Below are 24,064 nucleotides of genomic sequence, written 5' to 3'. Positions count from 1 at the left end.
TAGGCTCTGGGAAAAGAAAGAGCAAAGAAGACGAGGAGACAAGAAAAAACCTGCCGCTAGTTTATGCAATAAATATAGTATGTTTTTACTTTACTTTATTTCATTATTGTTTATTTGATATTCTACTTATAATGCATGATTATGTTCTATTTTCTGGTTTTATACTGTTTTTATTTGTTGCAATAATAAACTGCAATTTCCTTCTGATATCTGGAAAATTGACTGTATCTTACATATCCTGTCTCCAGGACACGTCTCCAGTATTATCCTGCTGCAGCGACTGAGAAGCCACCGTCTAACGTCAGATGATAAAACAACAATACACGCAAATGTTTGTGAGTCCGCAGCACAAACGAGAGAAAGCCTCATTTAAATGAGCTCACATTCTTTCCATGTGTGTTGAAGTCTTGATCCGGTCTTACATCACCGTGTCTTTAAAATAGCCAACTCCTTTCATGTCCATGTAGGAAATTCACTATTATTATATAATATCTTTCAACAACATCCATTCAGTGTTACTATATTCAGCTGTGTTGAACCAACGCAGCGAGTTTGACTGACTGGCAAAAAAAAAAGAGTCTTGAATGCATCATTACAAAACTGCATCAGTGAAAGTAACTCTTAAGCAAACCTTAATCTGGATCTCAGTGAATGTTGATGAGACCAGTTTATCTACTGCTAATGAATATATGTATAAACCTAAATAAAGTGCATTATTCAAATGTATAAAAGGCACATGCAACTTCATGTTTAGCTAATGCAACAACAGAATTAGCTGCCTCAGCTGCAGCAGACTTAACAAAGGACTCCCAGTGAGTGTACTATCACTCTGAAAACACTCAATGGGTACAGAGCATCACACACACCCATTCAATGCAGTGTCTCTGTGGTGTGCCAACTCACATGCCTATTACATAACAGGGCTCCTACTCCCAGGCCCGACGCCCCTGGCAGATCTATGCACGCTTTGCTACACAGGAGCTATTTATATACTGCACCCAAGACAGGGCTGGTCAAAAATACCACTCCAGTCAATTATTCATTGAGAAACATTCCAAAACAGAGCTGGGAGTGGGTTTAGCTGCACTGGAATAGACCAAGGAGGTTCAACAATAAATAATGTCCATTTGCAAAGCAGCAGCCCGCTTGTCCTCAGTGGCACCGAATCTGAGGGAGAAGGGCGGGAGCTGCAAATTTGTATTTATAGGAGTCTGTGCATACTCTTCAGCTCCACTGCAACCATCTTGTTCCTTTACAGGATTCTATAAATAGCAGGCTGCACTGTGCCTGTGCCATTTTTAGATCTTGCAATTTAAAGTGAGGGGGGAAAAAAAGGCAGCAGGAAAAAAAAAAAGTGCTGTTTCACACGGATACTATGTGGATGCACTTTTTTTTTTTTTGGTGTGAACGGACACTCCGCGCTGCATCGGCAAGATCAAGTTCAAATAAACAGCTTTGAAGAGCCAGGTTTCAATTTATGCCTCCCATGTTTATTACTTTAAACATTTATGAGACTGGAAGTAAAGTGTTTCGTTTTGTAAAGTGCTATAAAAACTACAGAGTTATTATCACTTTCAGGGTTTTAGCTGCCAAACTACAAAGCATTTGAAGTGTGAGCTAATTATTGTTAATTTACTTCTGATGACTAGTACAGATGAACAGCTGTGGCCATAAAAGAACAAAAGTGACATCTACACAGAATGCAATGTACTTTACATTCATGTGTCTATGTCTATTTGGAGCTTGGCAAAATCCATAGTTAATTAAAACTGCAGGTTGAAAAAAGTGTTTATGAATGAAGTGTTTTATGGTCTTCAGGTCAGAAAACTAAAGCACAGAAACACTGAACGCTTCACTTTATGACTGATTTGTTGTCGATTTAAAATCCTGTCACTGCCCCACAGATTATTAAACAGGAATTTAACAACAAGAAACACATTCTAAGCCCTTAAATGTTTAATTTACACCTCTGACCTATCAGAAAAACTAGAAAGCACATGCTCTCATCTGCAGATTGTTGTAAGAGTGTCTTCAAGTCAAACTCTTAAGATTTCCAAAATACAGTTTAGACTTGGCAGCAGCAGGTTGTCAGTGACAAGATTTAATTATTGCTTTAAAATTTCCTTTCTGGACTACGGGGTAATTAATAATAATCCACGAGGATCTTATTTTTAATAAACCTGGCATCACAGCTGCTGAGTTGCTTAAGTAGCAAGCACTCATCGCCTGGAAGCTCCACCTCACTGCAGTCGCAGCCAGTGCAACCTGCAGTTTTTAGAATCGGCTTTTGCCACTTTTAACAGTTACTTTACAGAAAGCGATGTTGTGTCTATCACCTCAACGAGCATCACTTCCTGTGCGGAGTGGCATCCAAAGCTTTTGTTAAGAGGCTGAATGTTGATTCATTACTGTGGTGTGTAGTGGCCGGTGCCTGGATCAAAGAAGAAAAGGTGTTCATGTGGAAAAATGATGAATTATTTTGATTTTGATATCTTTATAAATAGTAAGCTAAATCTTTTAAGATTTCCAGGCATTAACCTGATCAGTTAAATTAAGAAGATAAACTGAATTTCAGCTCACAACCCAGATTGTGACCTAATGTTACTGTATGTTACACAGACATGAAGGAGTGCTACAAGTGAAACAAGCCCATTGATTATACACAGAAATACAGATGGTAAAATCAGTCCCATTGAATGCTGAATATGTCCTGATGATGATCACGCTGTGGATATCACACTGGGAAATCCTGGAGCTTTTATGATGCTGAGTTGTAATAGTGTCATTTCATTATCCAGTTAGAAGAGTCTGCAATGGCAGAGCCTTGTAATTAAGTTTCCATGTCTGATATGCATTAAGGCACCACACAGTCTGATTAGTGGATGTAAAATAATTATACCACCATAACTAAAAACACAAGTCTATACAAGTCAGACAATCATTATTCACTCTCCTTCTAAACATAAACTGAATATTCTCTGTTAGAACTGAGCTGAATTATGGATCGGTTGTCAAAGTACTGATGACGTGGATGTTGGTTTTCCTAAAAATACGTGATATTACAACCACATGATGTGGATTTCTTCTTGTTTCTGATTGAAAAAGTGACTTCACAGAGAAACCTAATGCATTTTGGATTAACAGAGAGGGAGAGAATGGAGGAGCTGATAAAAGAAGTGTGTCTTAAACATGTTGGACAGCGCCACCATTAGGTTGGTTTCAAAATATTTACCGGGAAAAAAAAAATTCAGCTGTGTTAATGTTTACTTATAGTTGTCAATCGATTCGTATACTGTGGCTGTAAAGTGACGTTACAACGCCCGCAGTTTAATTTAAGCTTCAACGAGTCCAAACATTTTGTTTTTAATTTCCAGTTGAAGAACTGATGCAGAGAAATGAACTGATGAAATCCACACATTGCCTTTAATACTGTACATTTAATACAGATTCAACTTTAGAGTTTTATTTATTTTTTTAATAGATGGTCGATGGCAAATCCTTTTTCCGCCTGATGATTTCCATAAGTTAAGAAGCAAATGTAATAGCATATTTCATTTCCTCTCTTTTTGTATTTAAATTAGCTTGGAGCAAAATCAAACAGTTTGTAGGTCCCATATAAATAGGAATGATATAGAAAAAAGTGCAAAAAACTGAGAATTCCCATCCATTTCACGAGGCAAGAATAGTGAGGCCGCGTTGTTCAGTTCGACTTATTTAACTTCTGAGTTGAGAAGCACATTCTTTACCATCTCAGCAAAAGATTCAAGCAAATACTGTATAATATCCTTTTCCAAAAACAAAAATATCCAATTTAAACATTAAATTAAAACATGGCACCATCTACAGGTTGTAGTATGTTTGTTCCTTAAGAACAATGGAACAATGTACTTGTTTATTTTCTTTCTTTTAGATGCCACCTCCACAAACCACAATGCTAAAAGGTCTCCAAGAATGACAATGTGAGCTATTCTTCCAATTAGCACAGACTGTGATCAAAATGTTGCAGAAGAATTAACTGGAATTTTATTTTATTTTTTCCGTGTTTGATAGTCAAGCAAACCTAGAAAAAAAACTGAGTTGAGTTCTGATTTCTGGATTGTTAAGATAACAACAGGTCCTGCATTTAACAGAGAAGTTGTGGGGCAAAAATTATCTACAGTTGTACTCTGTGACGTTCACTAATTCTTTGGGAAGTTTGACCTCAAAGAGAAAAAGCAATATATGTCTGGATATGAATCCCGATACCTCACCTTGAACCACATGCAAGTTTCTTACACTTTTATTCTGTGTAAGTTATCTGTGTTCTTCAGATATGTGTGTGTGTGTGTGCGTGCATGTCTTTGTGTTCTTTATCTGGCGTGTGCATGGTTGCAGGGTACTGGTGGGATCAAACTGGTGGAGTGGTTTAGGGCTGACGGCGTTCCCTCTTGGTGAGCAGGTAACACTGAATGGTTCTCAGTCGATCTTTGGCGGGGGCGAACTCCGGCTGCAGCTTCAGCGTAGACTCGTACCAGCGCATGGCCTTCTCAAACTCCTCCTGTCGCCATGAAACAGAAACACAGCGTCACCGCAAGGACACACTGCAGCACTGTGCTACTGTAACACGTTATAAAGTGTTGCTGCGGTCATTACCATTGCTATATAGACGTTGGCGAGGGTAAAGTGATTCACGACAAAGTGCGGGGCAATTTCTACCGCCATACGGGCAACTGTGAGGGCGTCCTCCCACAGCCGAGCATTCTGGAAGATGTTGGCCAAGCTGATAAGGGGCACGTCCTGGTTAACATTTCAGGAGAAAAAGAGAGAATACTGATTTTTTTTTTTTTCAGGTTTAAAACAATCCTTTATTCAGTATAAGTACTAAGTAGGTTAAGTGTTGGGAACAGCTGATATCTAACTTGCCTTCATGTGATGGGGGGCGTAGTTGAGAGCCTGTCGTAGGCAGTCGATGGCTCTCTTGCCTTGACCTTTCACCCTCCAGTAGAGTGCAGCCATGCTGGATAATACCCATGATGTTTGATTCTACATTTTCAGGGATTAGAGAAGGGAAAAACATGATCAAATTGAAATTTAACTGATTGAGTGTAATGAGTGTTCTCATTCAGAGTAAAAATAGTTGGGTGTTACTGCTAATGAATTATGCACAGTAATGACACCTTCTTCAAATACTTATTTCTTTCCTGCAGGCTTTCAATTTTTTTTTTTACGTTACTTAAATTTTTCACAAAATAGCACAAAAACTTGCGTCTTCAATTGTGTCTTCACTTTTAAGAAAATCCTCAGAAAATGTCTTCCAGGCCGCAATTAGGACAACAAACTGCAAGATCAGGGCTGGTCTGAATAATGCTGTAAGCAGCCGTGACACTGAGCGGTCTGCAGCGTCTCTCAAACTCTGCTGAAGAGACACTGCCTCTCTGCTCAGTGGGGAAATCTGTCTTTAATGGCTCTAATTGTTGGGTTTCCTGAAATACCTATATTTGGAGGAAATTAAGAATGATGAGGAGTTCATTCAGATAGCTCAGACCAGATGAACTGAACCAGCAGAACTGAACTGAACGTGTTTCAGTTTCAGTTTGTTTCTTTGCTGCTGTACATTCAGGTGATAGTTGGCAACATCAATTATTTTAAAGCCCACATTTCTAATAAAAACAAGGCAAACTGGGACCAGCAGAGGCCACCCTTACCTTCTCCAGTACTTTAGCGATGCGTGTGCCCACCTGCTCAAAGGACTGAGGGGAGAACTTATCTTTGCCGAGGTTCTGGAGGACCTGGGGGTGAGGACAAGAAGAGACACTAAAAGACGGCTAATAGCTATATAAACCTTAGCTGCGTAAGTTTTAACATTATCTACTGGACTGCTCTTTAATTTTTTTTTCTGGTACCCCGGCCAAGATCTTATTTAGTCTAGAAATCTGAATCATTCACATTAAGTTTTGCATTTTCACATGTGTCACCTGTGGAAATGAAACTCGTTTGAATGAAATCATTAGATGTGTTGAGTAGTTTTAGTTTTGATTGATAATGCAACTTATCTGTCACTCTGTTTATTATTGTTGTGATAGAGATAACAGCATCTTTAGAAGGGCAAAGGGAAGTGTGCTTCAGCCCACCTCACGCAGCTGACTCTCTCCGGTGTAGTGGATGGCGGCACGATTGGCCACCCCTGCCAGGTGGTCCAGGGTGTGCATGCTGGCAGCCAGGTTGGCGCTGCATAAAGGCTCAGCAGCTGGCTCCTGGAGTGGAGTGGCAAAGTCTATGTGCTCTGTGATGCTGAGAGGAGACAGAGAAGAGAAAATATGAAATTAAACATAAAAGACTAAAAACTGTGTTTACTGAATTTTGGTTTTTGATATGCTGTGATGAAAGGGTGTCAAAGAGGCAGCAGTGTAAACAACCGTAAATCAGCTGACTTTAAATGCTTGCCAAGGTACAGTACAGTCCAATACAGTAAAGTGACATCTACTTTTCTGGAGTTTGACTAAATCAACACTAAACTTGGAAACTACAGCTTTGCATGACTGAGACACACAATTCTAAAACAAAGACATTCCAAAAACATGGCCGCCATCAAATAAAAAAAATGTTGTTGAGGGCGTGGCTTCGCAGCAAACTGGCAACGCCTCAAGTTGTCTTAGAGCAATCCTGACTCCACTAAAATGAGATACATGAATCTTATTTAAAAACCCTTTGGAACTGACTTGTTGTAATATAATATGAAAATGAGACCATGATCATGGGACAGCGAGAGTCTTACTCAATGTTCTTGGCAGAAACAGCCAACCAGGTGCTTGCTACAGTGGTGAGGTCTACCCTTCGTGTTCGCTGGCACTCCTCTGGCCCTGGCCAGCCAAGACTTGTGTAGTCCCTCCAGCGACCTGCCCAGAAACACAAAAGCCACAAAGACATCTCTCTCAGCTGGGTGAAGTCCAGTACCTCAGTGTTTTGGTTTTTTTTTTCGGTGTAAAATGTAGGTGTGTGTGGTACCTGAAGGGCCAGGAGATGGGATAGTTGGCCCGCTGATCTCCAAGACAGAGTGTCCTCCAGGCAGCGACTCTGCGTTCTGGGTGTCATCAGAGCTGGCAACACTCTCTGTCCCATCCACTTTAGCCTTCCTGACCCGCTTTACCTGGAAGGTGATCTGATGAACAACAGCAAAAGGCACTCACACATTTAGAACAGCTATACACACTTCCCATGAGTCCTGCTCATATCTGCAGGAGGAAGGTGAAGCAAATTCAACTCTGTCGTCAGGGTGAGCTCACACACTTACCCACTCTGCTCCCTCATCATCCTCACAGTTTCCAAAGCAGGGCCCACCGCCGGCACGGGCGCCCATGACACGGTCATTCTTTAGCACCCGGATACCTCGCAGGTCCCCTCGTTTGCCTCCGACATCCAGCGCTCCCTCAAAGGCTCCCATCAGGTCCTCCTTCAGCTGCCACTCCTCCTCCCCTTCCACTCCTCCACCTCCAAACGGGGTGGCCATTTTTGCTGTTCCAGAGGCAGAGGGGGAAGCCCGGTGCTGTCCAGCTGCCTCACCTGACCCGTTACTGTCCAAGATAACCTCTGGGAGGGGCAGGTACGAAAACAAGACAAATGAAAGAATTCTATTACAGTGGTGTTCAGGTACAGGAAACATATTTGAGGTCCCATAAATATTTTTCCTGGGCAGCAAATTAAGTTACACGTGAGACCGATGTGGTCTAATTCTCAGTGACATTTCGCCAGTCATTGGACCACACACTCTTTGCAACAGTGCTGTGGAAAGATTTTCTCGATTCTTTCATATATCATCATGTTCTTACTCTCAAAGAGCAGGGAGTCCTCCATTGCAGAAATGGCTGGTGCATCCTGCTTCTCTTCGCTCCCCTCCCATTCCTCCAGCTGTATACCAAGGTCCTCCTCGGCCATGCAGTCATCGCCCTCTGAATCATTACGAGAAGAGGGAAAATTATTACTCTAACTCTTCCCATGATGGTAGACCAATATTTACTAGGTGGTTCTCAGAAAGCTGTATTCATAATAAGCATAAGCAAAAAAACTCATAAAAAGATGTACAACAGGTGACAAACACAAATATCAAATGTATATAAAAGGTAGGTCTTTGTGGTTGCTGGTTAGTTAGTCTACACTCAATGCCGCTATCATAACGCTGAGCTGTAGAGTTATTGTGGATTACTGTCTTCCATATTAATGTAGGCCCTTCCTTTTAGGTTTTATTTTTTGTGTGTATTTCATTATTTGGCACCTGCTGCAAGCAAACTCTAACTATCCTCAAGGTTTATGACACAAGGAGCCTGAAAGGCAATGAATGCCATTTCTCAGATGCGGTTGTTTAAGACTTAACCAAGATTGTGAATCTATGTATGGTATTTTGTTTTTCCACAACCATGAAAAAAAGATGGAAAGCCCACATTATTACCATTTATTTAACCGAAGCAATACAGCTAAAAGGATCAAACACGTGGGAGGAACTGCAGCCAACCATAAAATGTAATATAAGAAATGTTTGTGATTTTTTTTTTTGGTGCATATTTTAACTTTTGCCCCAACCTTAAGGTTGGTGTATGTTTTATAAGTGCTTTTGTGACCTCATGTACTCAGCGTGCTTTATGGGAGCAATATTTAGCTTTGGAGAATAAAATATAGACCCTTCTAAAATTGGCATCAGCTATTTTCTGCAGCTTAAATTATTGAGTGGCAAAATTTCTCCACTTCAAAGCACTTTTCTCTTCACTCCCACTGATATGAATAAAGAAGCAGGTGCAGTTTCTGTTCACATCAGAAGCACAACATACTACTTGTTTCCCACAGTCACTCTTGCAGATTCAAGGGACAACATGTGGGGTTTCTGAGTGTCGGGCCCACAGCAGTCCGTGGCTCATTTTCAGTTCAGTATGGCCAACTGGTAGAGTTCATTTTAAAATCAAATTAAAATCAGAGGAATAATTTAGACTCACCAGCTTTTAATAAAGGCCATGAGATTTGCAAAGTAGTACAAACATTCCTTCACTGATGTGATGTTTCAGATAACATGAAACTAAAACCTACATTTAGAAACAAGTAGACAGGTTCTGCTTAAATGGCTGTATTGCATGTCAGAATAGGACAAACACTGAAATCATCAAAGCGAGATATAAAATATTCAGAACAAAGTGCACACTGTACGTAAACTGTGAGCAATATAGAGCAAATGCTGCCCAGGGATTTGCTGATCTGATTTGTAGATTTGTCCATCTGTGTCGTACACAGCTCAGGTTTTGAAGAAACCCTAACCCCCATTTTTGCAGTTGTTAGACATTAGAAAAAAAAAACATTCAAATATCTCTTTAAAAACATCCCACTTAATCTTGTTGTACCTGCCCACATCCCTAAACTTTCTCCCTGCTCATTGCTGATGTCCTGAATCTGTACCGCGGTTCAGAAATCAGAGCATATCCCTCTAAAAGTAGTAAATCCTACGAAAAAAAGTCTATTATACTTCGGGGATACAGTAAAATAATCCTGTTCGTGTTTCAGTTACTCACGTGAGCAGGGCTGTCGATGTGAAAGATTGTAAAGGAAGGGGTAGAACTGCAGACAGCGCAGCAGAGGTAGGCTGGTACGACACTGTTCACAGCCAGCAAAGGATGAGAAGGAAGAGGAGGAGGAAAGGGCCATCACCAGAACGTGGCGGAACAAGGCCAGAGCACCTGTCACATTGCCCTGGGCCAACTGCACGCTCACCACGCTGAGCAGAGTGTGGGGCTGAGGAAAACAAAACAAAACAAAGGAGCATTAGCTGATGGGTAACATATGTGAAAACTGACACTCAGCTTTGGCAGATATGTGCACACCCTACAGAGAGACTGGGACAAAACAAGGTTTATGCACTTTTTTTTTAAACTCAGTTTATGGTGATTGAGTGAGTATCTATCTTTCTGTGGTTCCTGGATTGGTTTATCATCAACATGCACTGTTTACACTTACGGCCATTTTCATTGGGCACATCCCTTTTACCTCTTCAAGTCCCTGTTTTCAAGCCTTGGTTTAAAGAGGATCAACTTTTGTGCCAAATAGTTTGGTTCATAGTGAGTTTGGACAAAGTACATTTTGCTCCAGACACGTCACATATAGGCCATAAAGGGCCTATATGGTGACTGACTGACTTAAGGAGCTGCTTATTTGTGTAAACAAACATGTTCCTAATGTGGCCAAAAGTGTAAAGTACAAGTAATACAGTGTATGTGTGCAACGCCAAGATGGTAAAACCCCGCAGGTTATTTACCAACGTGCCTTTACCTCAGATGCATTGAGTACCAATGCTTGCTCCAACAGTGTTTGTGCGTGGGTGGTCAAGCCGTGGTGTAGCAGCAGGTTAGCAGCGTTGGTGAGGGGCAAGTGGCGGTGGGAAGGCGGAGCTGAGCTCAACACTTGGCGCAGGCACTGTAGGGCACGGCTGCCGTTGCCTTTGGCCCGCCAGAATAGAGCTGCCTCATTGTGGACCTGCCAGCGGGGTATAGTGGCCTATATACACAAACAAACTTCTGTTAGCTCTGAAAGTGATGGGCTGAATAGGGAGCACTTTGGAGTGGCTACAGTCATTCATGATCAAATCCGAGATGGGATGGAGACTTTTTTTTATCAACATGACAAATTAAGTTAGGGTGTGAGCACTGCCTCAGTAAAGCATCACTCGCCACAGATTCAAACTCACAAGCATTCTACGCTAGGTAGTGAAATGCGTTATTGTGCTAGAAGAACAAAGCAGTGAGGAGCTCTCCTACCTGTTTCATAGCTTGAGCTATTCTGGAGCCAATCTGCTCCAGCGTCCATCCTCCACTGCGTAACTGCAGGATCTGTAATCACACAATGTAATATACATGAATGGAGGTTTTTCTGCACAGTCCCACATACCATAGAAAAAACTCACACACAAACACAGACGTATAAGATAAAGGCAGGGTAATTCTGTAAACATACTGCACATGGGTATGTATCCCAGTCATTTTCCTATTCAAACCACACACACACAAAAACATTAATAAACAGGCAAACAGATACCTGGGAGGCAAAGGGATCTGGCAGCTCCTTTTCTTCCAGTGGCCAGTCTAGAGAGGCTGGCAGGAGAGCTGGATATGGCTGAGGGATGGGACCACAGTCCGGCAGAGCTACTGTCTGAGGAGGACTGTTCTTCCCATAGAGGAGAGTTGCCAACGGGCTGAATGTACACAACGAGATATATCTCACTCCAAAGTCATTTTTATGTGGTAAGTTTTGATGTATAAAAAAAAATACCCCCATTCGGTAATGTGTACTAACCTGAGGGCCTGTGTTTCAGGTGGAAGGTAGTAGGTCGGGAGCAGGTGAGCAGGGGGAACACTTGGGTACTCGTGGGCACAGTCAGTCCTCTGAGGCCACAACATCCTCTGTATGTCCAAAAACAAACACTTTCAGCAACTCTGTTTCTTCAAAACCACCATCTATTATCAAGTGTTATCAAGAGTATACAGGTAAGTCACACAAAAATTTCACATTTATTAGTCTCTCCAGGAATTTGTGATCTTTTGATCACAACTTTGAGCGATCTAATGTTTTCAAGGCCCCCGCAAATTTTTCTTGAAAATAAAAAGTTTGACTCTAAATTTGATGACATTCTCCGCAGTCATGAAGCTGACCTGCAAAACATGAATTTGCATGCAGTTTTCTTATCTTGCCTGCGTGTAATCCTGATGGCTGCCCCAGAGGGCAGCAGCGGGGTCTTGGTCTCCGGACACAGAGGGGTGGAGCTGGGGGCTGGCTGCTGTCTGGTTTGAGTTACGCTCTGACACGAGCGCCACGCTGGACGCCACTGACACCTCCTCTCCAAACTAAGAACAGAGAGAGAGAAACAGAAACAACTCAGAAACAGGAATTGGCAGAAGACTTTCCCCATTAATGTGTGAAAAAGAAGTGTTTTCCTGTTAATCTGCTTCCTTCTTTTTGTGGAGAAAGAACAGTGCGTTGTAGTTCAGATGATCTCTGCAGGGAAAACCCCGGGCTAATAATCACCTCCTTCTTATAAATGTGCTACATGATAATATCTCAAGACTCACTTGGACATAGTGGACATGTTCAAACAGATCACCCCGGTGATAGCGCACAGGCAGGTCAAAGGGGCAGTAGAGGCTGCGCTGCTGCTGACCCAGCCGACACATCTGATGGTTCCCTGGAACACACATGACACGCAATACTCAGGCGCTGCTCTATGCTCCAGGATAAAAGAATGTGTATGTACCAATATGCCTGACGATTAAAGCCAGAGTAATGTGACGACACATCTTTTCAAGCAATTCACACAGTGAACTTGCTAACTCATGCCTCACATTTATCTCGACTGCACAGCCAATGGCTAAGCTTCACCCTTTGCAAAATTAGTATACTTCAGAGCACATGCCTGATGATATCACTTGTTTTTCATAATTATCAATATTTGCTATTTGTCTAGAATAGAATAAGCCAAATCATAACCAGCACAAGTTCTTTCTTGATGAGATTAGCCAATCTACCCTACCAAGTTGGGCTTCCTTAGCCATCTGGGTCTCATGGATAATGTTGCGCAGGATCTGCTCTTCCTGCAGCAGCTTGTGTTTGTCCAGTGCCTCCTGCTGGCGAAGGTAATGGTCGTGCTGCTTCTGGTACTCCTTCAGCTCATTCAGTGTCCGCTGCAGGGATCTACAAACACAGGACAATTAGCAGAAAAACATAGCAGGTTATCTGTAAAAAGATCCACTGTATTCATGAACAAAGCACCGACTCTCTGCCACCTCTGGGTACTATTCTTTACTTACACACAGTGGAGGGGTGAAAGTGCAAAGAGAGAGGTTGAAATCCTAGACCAACCAATCATTTTTCAAACAGAAATATGGTGGACAGCCTCTGGTATTATCATGTGCAGTACTCTGCTTATGAGCTTACAAGCCCATATGTAAAGATTAGTTCATGATCATAAATATGAGTATTTTTAAATTCTGAACAGTGAAAAGAAACAGAAAAGAGGAGAAATAATTATTAGAATGCCTACACAGTCGACCTAACCCAGGATCATAATGAACAGTGGTAAGCTGATAGTTTATCATTTGTGTCTCTCTGTTATCTGTGTGTGTGTGTGTGTGTGTGTGTGTGTGTGTGTGTGTGTGTGTGTGTGTGTGCGTGCTCGCCTACCTGTGTTGGGCTTCCAGACGCTGCTCCAGCTTCTGCTGACAGAGCACAGCATGCTTCCTCCTCAGGGCCTGCTCAAAGCCTGGCTGAGCCTGCAGTGCCTGCTCGTAACACAGCACCGAGTGGTTGTATTCCCCAAGCATCTGGTCAGGCGGCCATAGAAGAGGAGACATACAGATCATGGATATTGCAGAGGTCAGATACTGATTTATTCCATGTAGAAGTCATACTAGGACATAAATGTATTCTGTCCTGTTAGTGTTTTGGGAACCCTGAAACTCTGCTACTTGTGGTGAGCAAAAAATCATTATCAACAAATCTGCCACCACATTAGGTCCCACATCACTCTCCTGTGTCCTACTGTCTCAATAGAAGGAAAAAAAAAAGCTATTTAGCTATTTATTTCTTATCAACAGCTAAAATCACAATGGACAGATGGGCAGCAAAAAAGGGAAACAGATCACCTCTACATTTGCTTAATGCACATTGATCTCCCAAAACATACATCAATCATTCTGTTCACTGGATAAATTTACTTTCCAACAGTTTTCCCTGGTAGATCATAAAAGTCTATTAACTATTGTTTTGTAAGCGTCTACTGTAATACATTTCACTTTGACATTAAAGGTTTTATATTAGCCATAACTCAATTTAATGAATGAAATGCAGTGAAAGGGGAAACATTCAAGGGGGTGAATACTTTTTAAGGGCACAGTAAGGACACACCAAGCTGATTATCGGAGGGCGCTGACAGATTCAGGCAACAATAGTTGTGACTGTACGGTGTTAACAATTCCAGTAACCAGTTGGTTAAGTCTTTGGTTTAAATACATAAGCCTCTACTGCAGCGGAAGTGTTTCTTGTTGACTTACAGCATAAATGTTGCCTAAGGTGTAGTGGCTGGTGAAGAGATCTGAGGTAAGGTCCAGGGCAGCGTGGGCAAGAATAGCAGCATCTGCTGAGAAATGGGCACGGTGCAGGATGTTGGCCATGTTGACCAGGGCTACATCCTTATGCTGCCTACAAGTGCAACACACACACACACACACAGCATGGGAATGTGGACACTTGTGAGCAGGCTCATATACAGTATAGCGGTTCAGTGTGTTTCTGGCCAGCATGACAATACCTTGGGGAGAAATGCAGGGCACGCACCACACAGTCCACTGCCTTCTGAGGCTCGTTCTTCATACGCCAGTAAAATGACGCCATGTTGTACAGAACCCAGGATGAAGAATTCTGGAAAAGACAATTATGAAGACAGGACACATGCACTTCTTCTCTAAATAAATACAAAGGAGAAGTAGTTTAGTAATGCAAAGTTGTACAGGCAGAACTTACCCTCAGTAATCCTTGATGGATGCGGTGGCCCACCTCATCAACACTGCGGCCCAGCTTATGAGAGAGTGAACTAAAAATGGGATCCTCCTTAGAAAGAAGTGGGGAGGTCAAGTTTGCCCTTTCCTGCACACCCTGGAACAGACAAATCAGAAGAGTCAGTGACTCGGACTTTTTGCATTTGATCCGTCAAACAGAGGCTACATGTCCACTGAAGCAGTGCACAGATGACCTCAACTGGCAGACAGGCTAACATGAGATCCTCAAGTGTTTTACAACTAGATAAACAGCATCCCAACTTCCCAAGCACACACGCCTTTGCAACTATGTACAAATAAATATGATGTGCCAATGACCACCCAGTGGACCACCCAACCTGAAGAAGTAAATAAAGAGAAAAAAAGAAAACAATGACTCAGTGAAATGGGAAGGAGTTATCTGACTGTAGCAAAATATCAACTTTATTCACAGGTACTCTCCTCTGATCTTTACCCAGCAGCTGCACTGTTAAATCTGTTGGACTTGAATGCAACCTTAAGATGAAATCATATTGTTCTTGAGATCTGGAGACACAGATTACAGTGACTTGTACTAAAAAGGGTAACAGAATGTAAATGTCTTCATGTGGAACAAAGACAAATTTACTTCTACATATTATCTAAACAATGTTTGTGATAAACTACAACCAAAGCCTGGACTTTGAATAGAATCAAAACCAGCTTCTCTCTGAGCTGTGACAAGAGGATGGTTCACACAGCTTTCTTCTTATCAACATTGTAGCTGCCTCTAATATTGGCCTTTAGATTACATTTCACATAAAGATCTTTGGGTCAATACTGAAGATAGTTACAACCCTTACCACTGCATTTAGTTTGATAAGGTTGGCTGGGCTTCCCAGGGCTGAGAAACTTAGTAACCTTTGATATTCATATATTTGCTAAGTCTCTGCCAGAAAATGTTCTGCTCATATGCCATCTTTTGTGCTCTTTAACTTTGGTGCATGCTTGACTTGATCTAGTGGCCAGCTGATGCCTCAGTAACCCTCTGCCAGAATTGATCTAGATAAGCCAGCTTTTACTGTTAGCACACGGAATAATAGGAAAAATCAAAACACTTATATCTATACTTCAAGACCACTCTTGATATTCATCCCACATTTGACTACTACATATTAATTCTAGCAAAATATTCAATGGGTGATGAAGGTAACTTAAATGGTTACATGAGTCAAAGTGTGACCTCCACTTACCCTAAGATGCTGGAAAGCATGGATACTATAAGGTAGTTCAAAGACTTTTGCACAGTCAGGCTTTTCTAGATCTGGGGGCAGAGCTGCCCGGGAATCTACATAGTCTTCAGGACTACAGGGAAGAGAGGGGGAAAAAACATTTAGTCACTAAGCATGCAATACTTCCATGATTTGGCTATATGGTGCCCCATCCACTTCACAGAAACACAGTTGAGATCAGAATATGAATGTTAACAATTACATGTTTTATTGAGGAGAACTTACCTGATGTCTTTGCCTTCCAGTGAGATATAAGTGCCATCATACAGATCCAGGTCCCCCAGGGGTACCTTAGCCATGACACAGTCTGGATCCTCTTTGTAGTGTCTCTGCTCTAGCCCTGTGTCTCTGTCCTCATTCTCCTCAATGTGAATTTTCTGTGCCACTAGCTGCTTCTGCTCAACAACAACCAAGGACAATCAATCAGTGAGGACGTGCATGCACAAGAAATGGACAGCTGACAGAATATGTAATGCCAAAACTCTGCTGTTGGAGAGATTAACCTGCATGACCCAAATGAAACATCACACAACATACTTTGATAACATCCTTCCACATGACACTAACAAAGTGAAAATCACACACCTCCAGCTTCTTGAGGTAGTTTACACGCGTCTCTTGCCTCATGAAGATCACAACGTCATGTGGATGCTTCAGATTCAAAGGTGAGTCAACCTGAAACACAAAGTAGTGCGGTAAGGACTAACATACATATGCATGCAGTGAGTGCAAAACAAATTCAACCGGCGGACTGATTCAATCATATGACAGTACATTCAAGTGCTGTTGAGACATGTTAGAAACAGTCTATGATCTAACTCTATCTGCAGACGTGCAAACTCAGCTTATCAGAGCCCCAGAGCCTGTCACACTGACATCAACGCGGTCTATCTCTTTAAATTGTAGTGACAGCTTTCAGACAGCTGGCACCAATGAACATTAACGCACATCATACTTATAAGCGATTTAAATCGCGGTCGTTGACATGGGACTGAAACATTTGGGTCATTTTGACCTCAATCATCCAGCGATAACGTCAGTTTTAAGGTAGCTTGTTTGAGCTAACCGACTTAGCCAAACAAAACGATTTTTGATGCTGCTTTCTCGTCGTGTGCAACGTAACCGAAGCCGGGGTCTTGTGTCGAAGTCTGTCCCACCACCAGTTAATGTTTTCCAACCGTCAGAATTGTGTTTGCCGTAGCGCCCCCTCCGTGGTTAGGGTTAGGATAAGGTTAGGTACAAGTTAATGTAAGAGGAAACATGTAGATGGTGAAACAGACTTTCAACCCAACACACCACCGGCAAACCAGTCTTGCTGAGTTCAAATGGCACTACTAAAATAACACACCAATAACACCACACAACAAAACGGCACTGTTATAGCTAACAAAAATAGTTAGCTAGAGAAGCTAACCACCTAACGTAAGCGTTAGCAGGGCAATGAGCTAGCTAATTGGCATACTTGTTGTTGAATTTTTCCATCCTCTGTGACAACCCAGTGAGTCGTAGCTCCTCCGGAGTCCACTATAAGTACGCAGAGAAGAATGAAAAGCTTCCCCTGAAATGATGTTTTTCGTGAGTAGTTGACACGACAGGGCAAAGACTCAGGACAGATTTTTCTGATGTCCGCCATTTTTCTGTCTTCTTTTGCTCTGGGGCAGTAACGGTAGACCAGCCTCCCGCCGGCAGGTGGCGCTGCTCGCGACCTCACCGGGCAATTGGAGAGAAAATAAAAAAAAAATCAGAAACTCAACCGGTTGTCTTTGATGACGTTTGAAAAAAAAAAACAGGAAATTCGATGAAACGAAAAGCCTGAGGAGATTTCACGCCAAAAAGGTGCGTATGTTGTAAGAACAATATCTGCTTTTATAAACACACAGCTAGCACTTTAATACTGTAGTCGCTGTGTTGCTGATGAAGACTGGTGTTGGCGGGCTTCTTGGTTTGGTCAGGATCTGTCTTTTATGCTCCTTTGAGCACACACAGATTCGAAGTTGCAGTTCCGCATCCAGGGGGATGACTGGTCCATCAAGTGACAACACTGCCAACGCAGTTTATTGAGTGGAGGTGTCAAGACTTTAGTGCTCCGGTTTCGACACCTCCACTATATATATTTTACAATCTTAAGTCATTGCATAACCGTATGAGTAGTAGATGCGGTTTCTGTATGCACAGCTGCAGCCTATGCTATTATCTCTGTACTTGATATTATATTGTCCACTGTATATTTCTTTATATAAGAGGATCAGAAAAAGCATTATTCAACTTAAGGTTTTGAAAAAGTCGCAAAAAGCAGACTTTTCACTTTCCTCAGAAAGTCCCTAAAAGCTATCAAAAAGTCTTATTTTCATTTACATAGGTTTATGTTATAATGATGTAATATGTTTTCAAACCTGCTGTAGGCAATAATGCTAGTTATACAATATTTTCGTTTGTCATGTTATCAAAAGCTGGCTGGAAAATCCCCTTTACTATTGCTCCAGACCTCAGGCCTCATGTGAAATCCAACCCATTTTCTGCTACTGACACAGGTCCAGGTCATGGTTAATGGTTAATGAATGATCTTACTGGGAATTATTGATATAAACTGCTGTGAAGTTCTGACAAAAATGTCATAAAATTATCTGTAAATTTATGCGCTATCTGAATAAGTTCTTATCATTCTTGCTGGTTTTTATTGATATTTTTCAAGGTTATTTCTAAGGTCATTATCAGTGTGAAACAGATGTTAAATTGCATTCTTTGTGGAATTAAAAAGCTCTGAAAAAGTCTTAAATTTAGGTGAATTCTGCAGAAACTCTGGATTCGGTATTCATGTGTGCTGATGTTGCTTAAAACAAAAACAAAAGAGAAACCTCAGATAATCTCACCTCAGTGAGACATAAAACACGTGTTAAAATATGAATGGCATGAATGGTTTTATTGTTTGACTGTTCATAAAAAATGACCATATCATTGTAGAGATGACCTTCTTTTTTCACTCTGTTCTTACAGTTTAAAGACCAGCTCAGGTCAGTTGTTTGAAAAAAAAAAAAAAATTATATTTATATGTTGTTTGAAAAAAAAAACAGTTATTCAGTAATGAAAATCATTGTTAGTTTCAGCCCTAAATTATTCCCATAGAAATGCTATTAGAATCATAAACCAACAGTAATGTGTACTAGTGTGTGCATGCCATTATAGTATCTTATGTTAAAGCCTTTGGTGTTTTAGGAGTTAAGGAGACTCTGGAGATCCGTGTCCCACCCTCCACATATGGCTTGCTATGAAAGCACTAAGGGAAGTTTGGAGGAGGACAGCTATGAAGGAGCTCTTGGTGGAGAGCTGTGTTGTGCCTTGGCAATGATGGAAAAGAAGCGGGAATCCCTTCTCAGCCCATCAGAGAGCCCTGGCACTTTTATCAGCAGCACCTCCTCAAGCTTTCAGACTACTGCCCCGCTCCAGGGCTATGACGTGGAGTTTGACCCACCCCTAGAGAGCAAATATGAGTGTCCTATCTGCCTCATGGCTTTGAGGAATGCTGTTCAAACACCATGTGGTCACCGTTTCTGCAAGAACTGCATTGAAAAGTCCATTCGGTATGTTATTGTTCAGTTCTCCAAAAAACATTGAAGACTAACTTAGGTTAATAATGCATTTGTTAATACCATATTCATGGTGCATTCTCGAAGCACTGTTATTTCTTTACTAGGAACAGAACTCACACTAGCTTTCCTGCTGAAATACAAAGCACCATGCTGAAACTCATTATTTTAATGCTCAGCCTAAATGATTTCTGTTCTTCCAAAACAGTGATACAGGACAGAGATGTCCTGTGGACAATGAAATGCTGTCAGAAGACCAGCTGTTTCCTGATAACTTTGCTAAACGGGAGATTCTATCACTTACTGTTCGTTGTCCAAACTCTGGTTGTTCTGAGAAAATGGAGCTGCGACATTTAGAGGTGAGAATTTCAAGAGTGCCATTCATCTCTAATTTTGAGTGTAGCTCAAACAAACAACATAGATACAGGAAAGTTTAGTTGAAAGGACAGTATTTTGAAAATGACCCTGTTTGGATCGCACCATAGTTTAAATTGTCTGTATAGTTCTGTGATCATAGTTTAACTAAAAAAAAAGAAAGAAAACTGGCAACAAGTAAAATACTGGCAGCTGAGCTTGCCTCTTCTCCTGTCATCACCACCATAGTCATCAACAGCACCTCTTATTTTTGACTGCTCCAACATGTTCTCACACCCCCAATCAACAGCTAGTCAGGAGGGTTTTAGTTGAGTTATGAGTGACAAATGGGCTCATGCTTGATCGCTGATAATTCCAGTAGGTGTAAAGAGATTGCCTTTGAAGGATCTTTGTCGATGTGAAGAATCTTATGAACTCGCTACTGTACACTAAAGAGTAATGAGGGGTTGTGGGGGCTGTCACCCTATGTGTTCTGATTTTGGCAAGGAAAAAAAAATGGATATATGTCAAGAAAAGAGCTGCATCTTTCTCTGGTATAAGCAATGCAACTGTCATGTATGGGGCACTGCTTTCCTGCTGCAGAATAAAATTAACTGCATTGTTTCAATATATTCTTTTCCTTCCAGAATCATTTGGCCCACTGTCAGTTTGCCACTGCGCCTTGCCCACAGTGCCAGCAGTCTGTGAGAAAGAGCCACCTAGAAGAGCACAAAACTGTTGAGTGCCAAAGGAGACCTATGTCGTGTCCAGATTGCGTGGCATGCTTTGTTTACGAAGAGAGAGAGGTACTGTTGACTCATTTATGTGACTGCTCCTCTTGCTTTTTCCATAATAGTTCTCATAGCAAAATCACACAGCTGCATTGTGTATCAGTGAGGATTAGTCTCCTTACAATCTGGTGTTCTATCCTTCAGCTTCACGAGCAGCAGTGTCCCTTTGCCAACGTTAAGTGCCAGTACTGTGAGCTAGATCTGATCAGAGACCAGGTGAGTGTAACAGTGTCTGCCCTGAAAAAAAAAAAAACCTCAGGTCAGTCAGAATGTTTTTAGTGAAATGTTATCTTGTTGACAGGAACTTCTCTTTTATTTAATCAATGGGGAACCATTCCACACCTAGTCACAGTTGATGTGGGCGTCCACCACTTCTGCAAATAGTAAAGTTTAAATGGCTTTTGTCCTGAGCTGACGATATTTTTGTTTCAGATGGAATCTCACTGTGATACAGATTGCCCAAAAGCACCCATCGCCTGTAATTTTAGCATCTTCGGATGTAAAGAGAGGGTAGGTGATCAAATTTGTGTGTTACAAATCTTTTACACACTGCTGTAGGAACAATCCTCTGGAACTTGGTTTGTTACACGACTGTTAGTACCATCAGCTCAAAAATAGTTTGCCTCTGCAGATGCAGCGCCATAACCTGGCTCAGCACATGCAGGAGTTCACACAGATGCATATGCGCTACATGGCTGAGTTCCTGCGTGGCCTTAGCCTCAATGGCACACCACCCAAATCCCCGTGGGTGCTTGGACCTTCTCTTTCTTCTGAGGATCAAGGAGCTGCAGCCTCGGTATCAGCCTCTAGTGGGCCCAGAGGAGCTGTAGGCTGCAGCAGCAACTGTTCTCCATCTCAGCCTAGTGAAGAGATGCAGAGGCTCAGAGAGATGGATGGAAGATTGGTGAAGCAGGATCACCAGCTACGGGAGCTCATCATCTTAAAAGAAACACAGGTAGGGGAGCTAAATGCTTGCTTTTAAACAACAAAGGAAAACAATATAACTTTGTGTATAGTATCAATCAATGTTCACTTGCACACAAAAGAATACCTAGTAGGCTTTGGTCATTTTGGGGGAGGTATCCACAGTGAAGGAAATAGATGGGGGAGCTGTATAACTTATAGCTAATAGCAAAATATACTTAAACTTCTGTCCTTTAAACCTTTTTTCCTATCACTTTAACAGGCGGGTCAGCTTGCAGAGCTCAGGCGTAGGGTGTCGATGCTGGAAGAGACAGTGAAAGAGTTGGAGGCACAGCAGTGCCGCGGCGTATTCACCTGGCGCCTCAAAGGTTTCTCCGCCCACCTGCGGAATCAAGAAGCAGGCCAGCCGGTGGTTGAGCACAGCCCCGGCTTCTACACAGGCTGTCCAGGCTACAAGTTGTGCCTGCGTTTACACTTGCAGACCCCCAATGCCCTGCGTTGCTCCAACTTCATTTCCCTCTTCGTCCACACCATGCAAGGGGCTTTTGACGCGCAGCTTACTTGGCCATTTCAAGGCACCATCCGGCTTGCAATCCTAGACCAGAGCCCAGAGGGCCAGCACCACATGGAGGTGATGGAAACTAAGCCAGACCTGCAAGCCTTTCAGAAGCCCACCATCCAACGCAACCCCAAAGGATTCGGCTACGTTACCTTCATGCACCTTACTCAGCTGAGTCAGAGAGCCTTTATTAAAGACGACACCCTACTTATCCGCTGTGAAGTGACACCGCGCTTTGACAATATGGCTCACCGCGAGGGACCAACAGTGCAGCCGAGAGGGCCTGAGGCATCGGTTTCAAGGGACTAAAGTCAGAACTCATATCTTTGGGCTCCCTGTTAACGCTGACATGTCAGTACAGTACAGCTGTAGGTATTTCAGTACTGCTCAGTTCATTTTAATTGGTAGACATCAGGGGGAGGAGGAAGATTTATGTTGACAACCATTTGACATTTGGACACAGCAAGAATCCTAGTATTTATTTGTTTACCAACTTTTAAATGTCAATACAATTTTTGTTTTAATAGACATATACAGCACAATTCTTTTAAATTTTTGTATTTACTCACGCATATGGTACCAACATTCAGCAAGCCTCGTGTTCAAATTGTGTAAATTGTCAATGTTTCACCAGCTCAAGATGACACGTTTAAATTATATTCTTGCTTCTTTCTGACTGAAAATTAAGACAGACTTTGCTCTCTTCTTCTGGTTGTTGGAGACGCTGCTGAATGTTAAAGATACCCTGTGGAGTTTTTGATCCTCCAGTGGCACCATGGAGAAGAGTTTTGACAAGCAGATCCCCATTTTATTTTATTTTACCTCATTCTCTACTAGCGCACGCACACAAGGATCCACAAGTATGTATGGAGGCATGTGAGAGATGTGACACACATTCTTTATCGCTGCAGAGGGCGTGTTGTGAAAGTGAATAGTGCATAGAGTCCATAGAAAATGAAGAAGAAAGTGAACAGGCGAAAATAAGCCACCAGGGACAGCCCAGAGCTGAGTGGCATTTTTTGTTGTGGCCACAGTTGGAATAGTGAGAAACTTGACATGATTGGGTGCAAAAAAACATTTTCCTGTACTGGATCATATAAAACAAAATGCCACAAACACTGAAATTACCCATCTTTATCCCAAAATGAGACCAACAAATATAAAACATCTTCATTTTCATGCCAAAAACATGGAAATCTGAAGAATTATTTTTTCTTGAATGCGTGTGGTGAGCAACTTTTCTAGAAATAAATGGGGTGTTATCATGGAACACAGTATCCATTTCTCTTTAATATACCTGCAGGTGAAACAAGATGAGAACAGCATCCAAAGCAAAGAGACATGTCTGGCCATGTCCATCAAACAAAAGGACGGCTAGATGAGATCGCTTGGATTCATGGTATTATTCTGGGTGTTTGGTGGTGGTGATGTGGTAGCAGCTTGGCAATCATTTGGATGAGTCAACTGCAAACACATTGTGTTTACACTAAAGCTCCACAGGGTACTTTAAAAAAAAGAAAACTAAGGTTGTAAGGGTTAGAAATGTCACTAGTCAAAATTACTAAGTGCAAATTCAACATTTCGTGCTTCACTGTCCTTTGATCGTTCTGTCCTTAAAGTGTCGCTGCAACATAATCAGCAAATATCGACAACACCTTTTTCCAACATGGAGGATTTTTCTGTTCACTCAGTTTTATCACCACTGTATTTTTCTGTTAAATACATTACAGCTGTGCAGGTTTGTCACTAAGTTCTATGTTTTGCTTTTGATTTTAGACTTTAGAGAAGCTCCTGCCTAATGTGACCTACAAAAAATATTTCAAGAGTAGACGTAAATCCAGCATCGTGGGTTAGTGTCCTTACTTTAAAATATTATACTGCCTGTCAAGCCTTTACGGATGTAGGTAATATATTGTACTTTTGCTTACTCACCATGTTGCTCATATGGCGCCAGTGATGCCTGTGATTTGACTGTGTAAACAATGATTGCTCCGAATGTTTGTGATTTAATGGATAATGAATTTTAGCCTTTGAACCAATGCTGACG

General features: G+C 41.8%; 2 protein-coding genes across 4 annotated transcripts; one reads left to right on the top strand and one right to left on the bottom strand.

The window, feature by feature from the left end:
• Window positions 1-3,411: 3,411 nt before the first annotated feature.
• ttc17 (tetratricopeptide repeat domain 17) lies at window positions 3,412-17,439 on the bottom strand. 2 transcript variants are annotated; one of them, XM_041041180.1, is made up of 25 exons: window positions 17,268-17,439; window positions 16,391-16,480; window positions 16,031-16,200; window positions 15,767-15,878; window positions 14,521-14,652; window positions 14,309-14,418; window positions 14,052-14,199; window positions 13,183-13,322; window positions 12,533-12,693; window positions 12,075-12,187; window positions 11,697-11,849; window positions 11,302-11,408; window positions 11,044-11,200; window positions 10,767-10,838; window positions 10,282-10,506; window positions 9,528-9,747; window positions 7,806-7,925; window positions 7,271-7,566; window positions 6,985-7,138; window positions 6,755-6,875; window positions 6,111-6,270; window positions 5,685-5,768; window positions 4,903-5,022; window positions 4,633-4,776; window positions 3,412-4,537 (listed from the first exon to the last, which is right to left on the bottom strand). In XM_041041180.1, exons 1-25 carry the CDS (start codon window positions 17,436-17,438, stop codon window positions 4,406-4,408), a joined length of 3,612 nt encoding a protein of 1,203 aa, XP_040897114.1. In that variant the 5' UTR covers window position 17,439; the 3' UTR covers window positions 3,412-4,405. The 2 variants fall into 2 exon arrangements, with proteins under 2 accessions (XP_040897114.1, XP_040897106.1); XM_041041172.1 differs by having other exon boundaries at window positions 11,302-11,418; window positions 11,698-11,849.
• A 147-nt stretch (window positions 17,440-17,586) lies between these two features.
• traf6 (TNF receptor-associated factor 6) lies at window positions 17,587-23,521 on the top strand. 2 transcript variants are annotated; one of them, XM_041033212.1, is made up of 9 exons: window positions 17,595-17,641; window positions 18,800-18,816; window positions 19,019-19,383; window positions 19,598-19,748; window positions 20,391-20,549; window positions 20,679-20,750; window positions 20,967-21,044; window positions 21,166-21,489; window positions 21,721-23,521. In XM_041033212.1, exons 3-9 carry the CDS (start codon window positions 19,061-19,063, stop codon window positions 22,324-22,326), a joined length of 1,713 nt encoding a protein of 570 aa, XP_040889146.1. In that variant the 5' UTR covers window positions 17,595-17,641; window positions 18,800-18,816; window positions 19,019-19,060; the 3' UTR covers window positions 22,327-23,521. The 2 variants fall into 2 exon arrangements, with proteins under 2 accessions (XP_040889137.1, XP_040889146.1); XM_041033203.1 differs by lacking the exon at window positions 18,800-18,816 and having other exon boundaries at window positions 17,587-17,641.
• Window positions 23,522-24,064: the final 543 nt, after the last annotated feature.

Source organism: Toxotes jaculatrix, chromosome 1 (assembly GCF_017976425.1).
Source record: "Toxotes jaculatrix isolate fToxJac2 chromosome 1, fToxJac2.pri, whole genome shotgun sequence".
In the NCBI taxonomy this organism is placed as follows: domain Eukaryota; kingdom Metazoa; phylum Chordata; class Actinopteri; family Toxotidae; genus Toxotes; species Toxotes jaculatrix.
The sequence above is the reverse complement of the archived record's forward strand: the minus strand, read 5'-3'. Positions and strand labels throughout refer to the sequence as shown.

Bases quoted from the DNA above. Each gene is read 5' to 3' on its own strand.
- ttc17 (XM_041041172.1), bottom strand. From the start codon at position 17,438: ATGGCGGACATCAGAAAAATCTGTCCTGAGTCTTTGCCCTGTCGTGTC. The intron at 7,567-7,805 runs GTAAGAACATGA...TGCCCCTCCCAG, and splicing joins GGACTCCCTGCTCTTTGAGA to AGGTTATCTTGGACAGTAAC. The intron at 4,538-4,632 runs GTAATGACCGCA...TCATGGCGACAG, and splicing joins CCAACGTCTATATAGCAATG to GAGGAGTTTGAGAAGGCCAT.
- traf6 (XM_041033203.1), top strand. From the start codon at position 19,061: ATGGCTTGCTATGAAAGCACTAAGGGAAGTTTGGAGGAGGACAGCTAT. The intron at 20,550-20,678 runs GTACTGTTGACT...TCTATCCTTCAG, and splicing joins TTGTTTACGAAGAGAGAGAG to CTTCACGAGCAGCAGTGTCC. The intron at 21,045-21,165 runs GTAGGTGATCAA...TTGCCTCTGCAG, and splicing joins TCTTCGGATGTAAAGAGAGG to ATGCAGCGCCATAACCTGGC.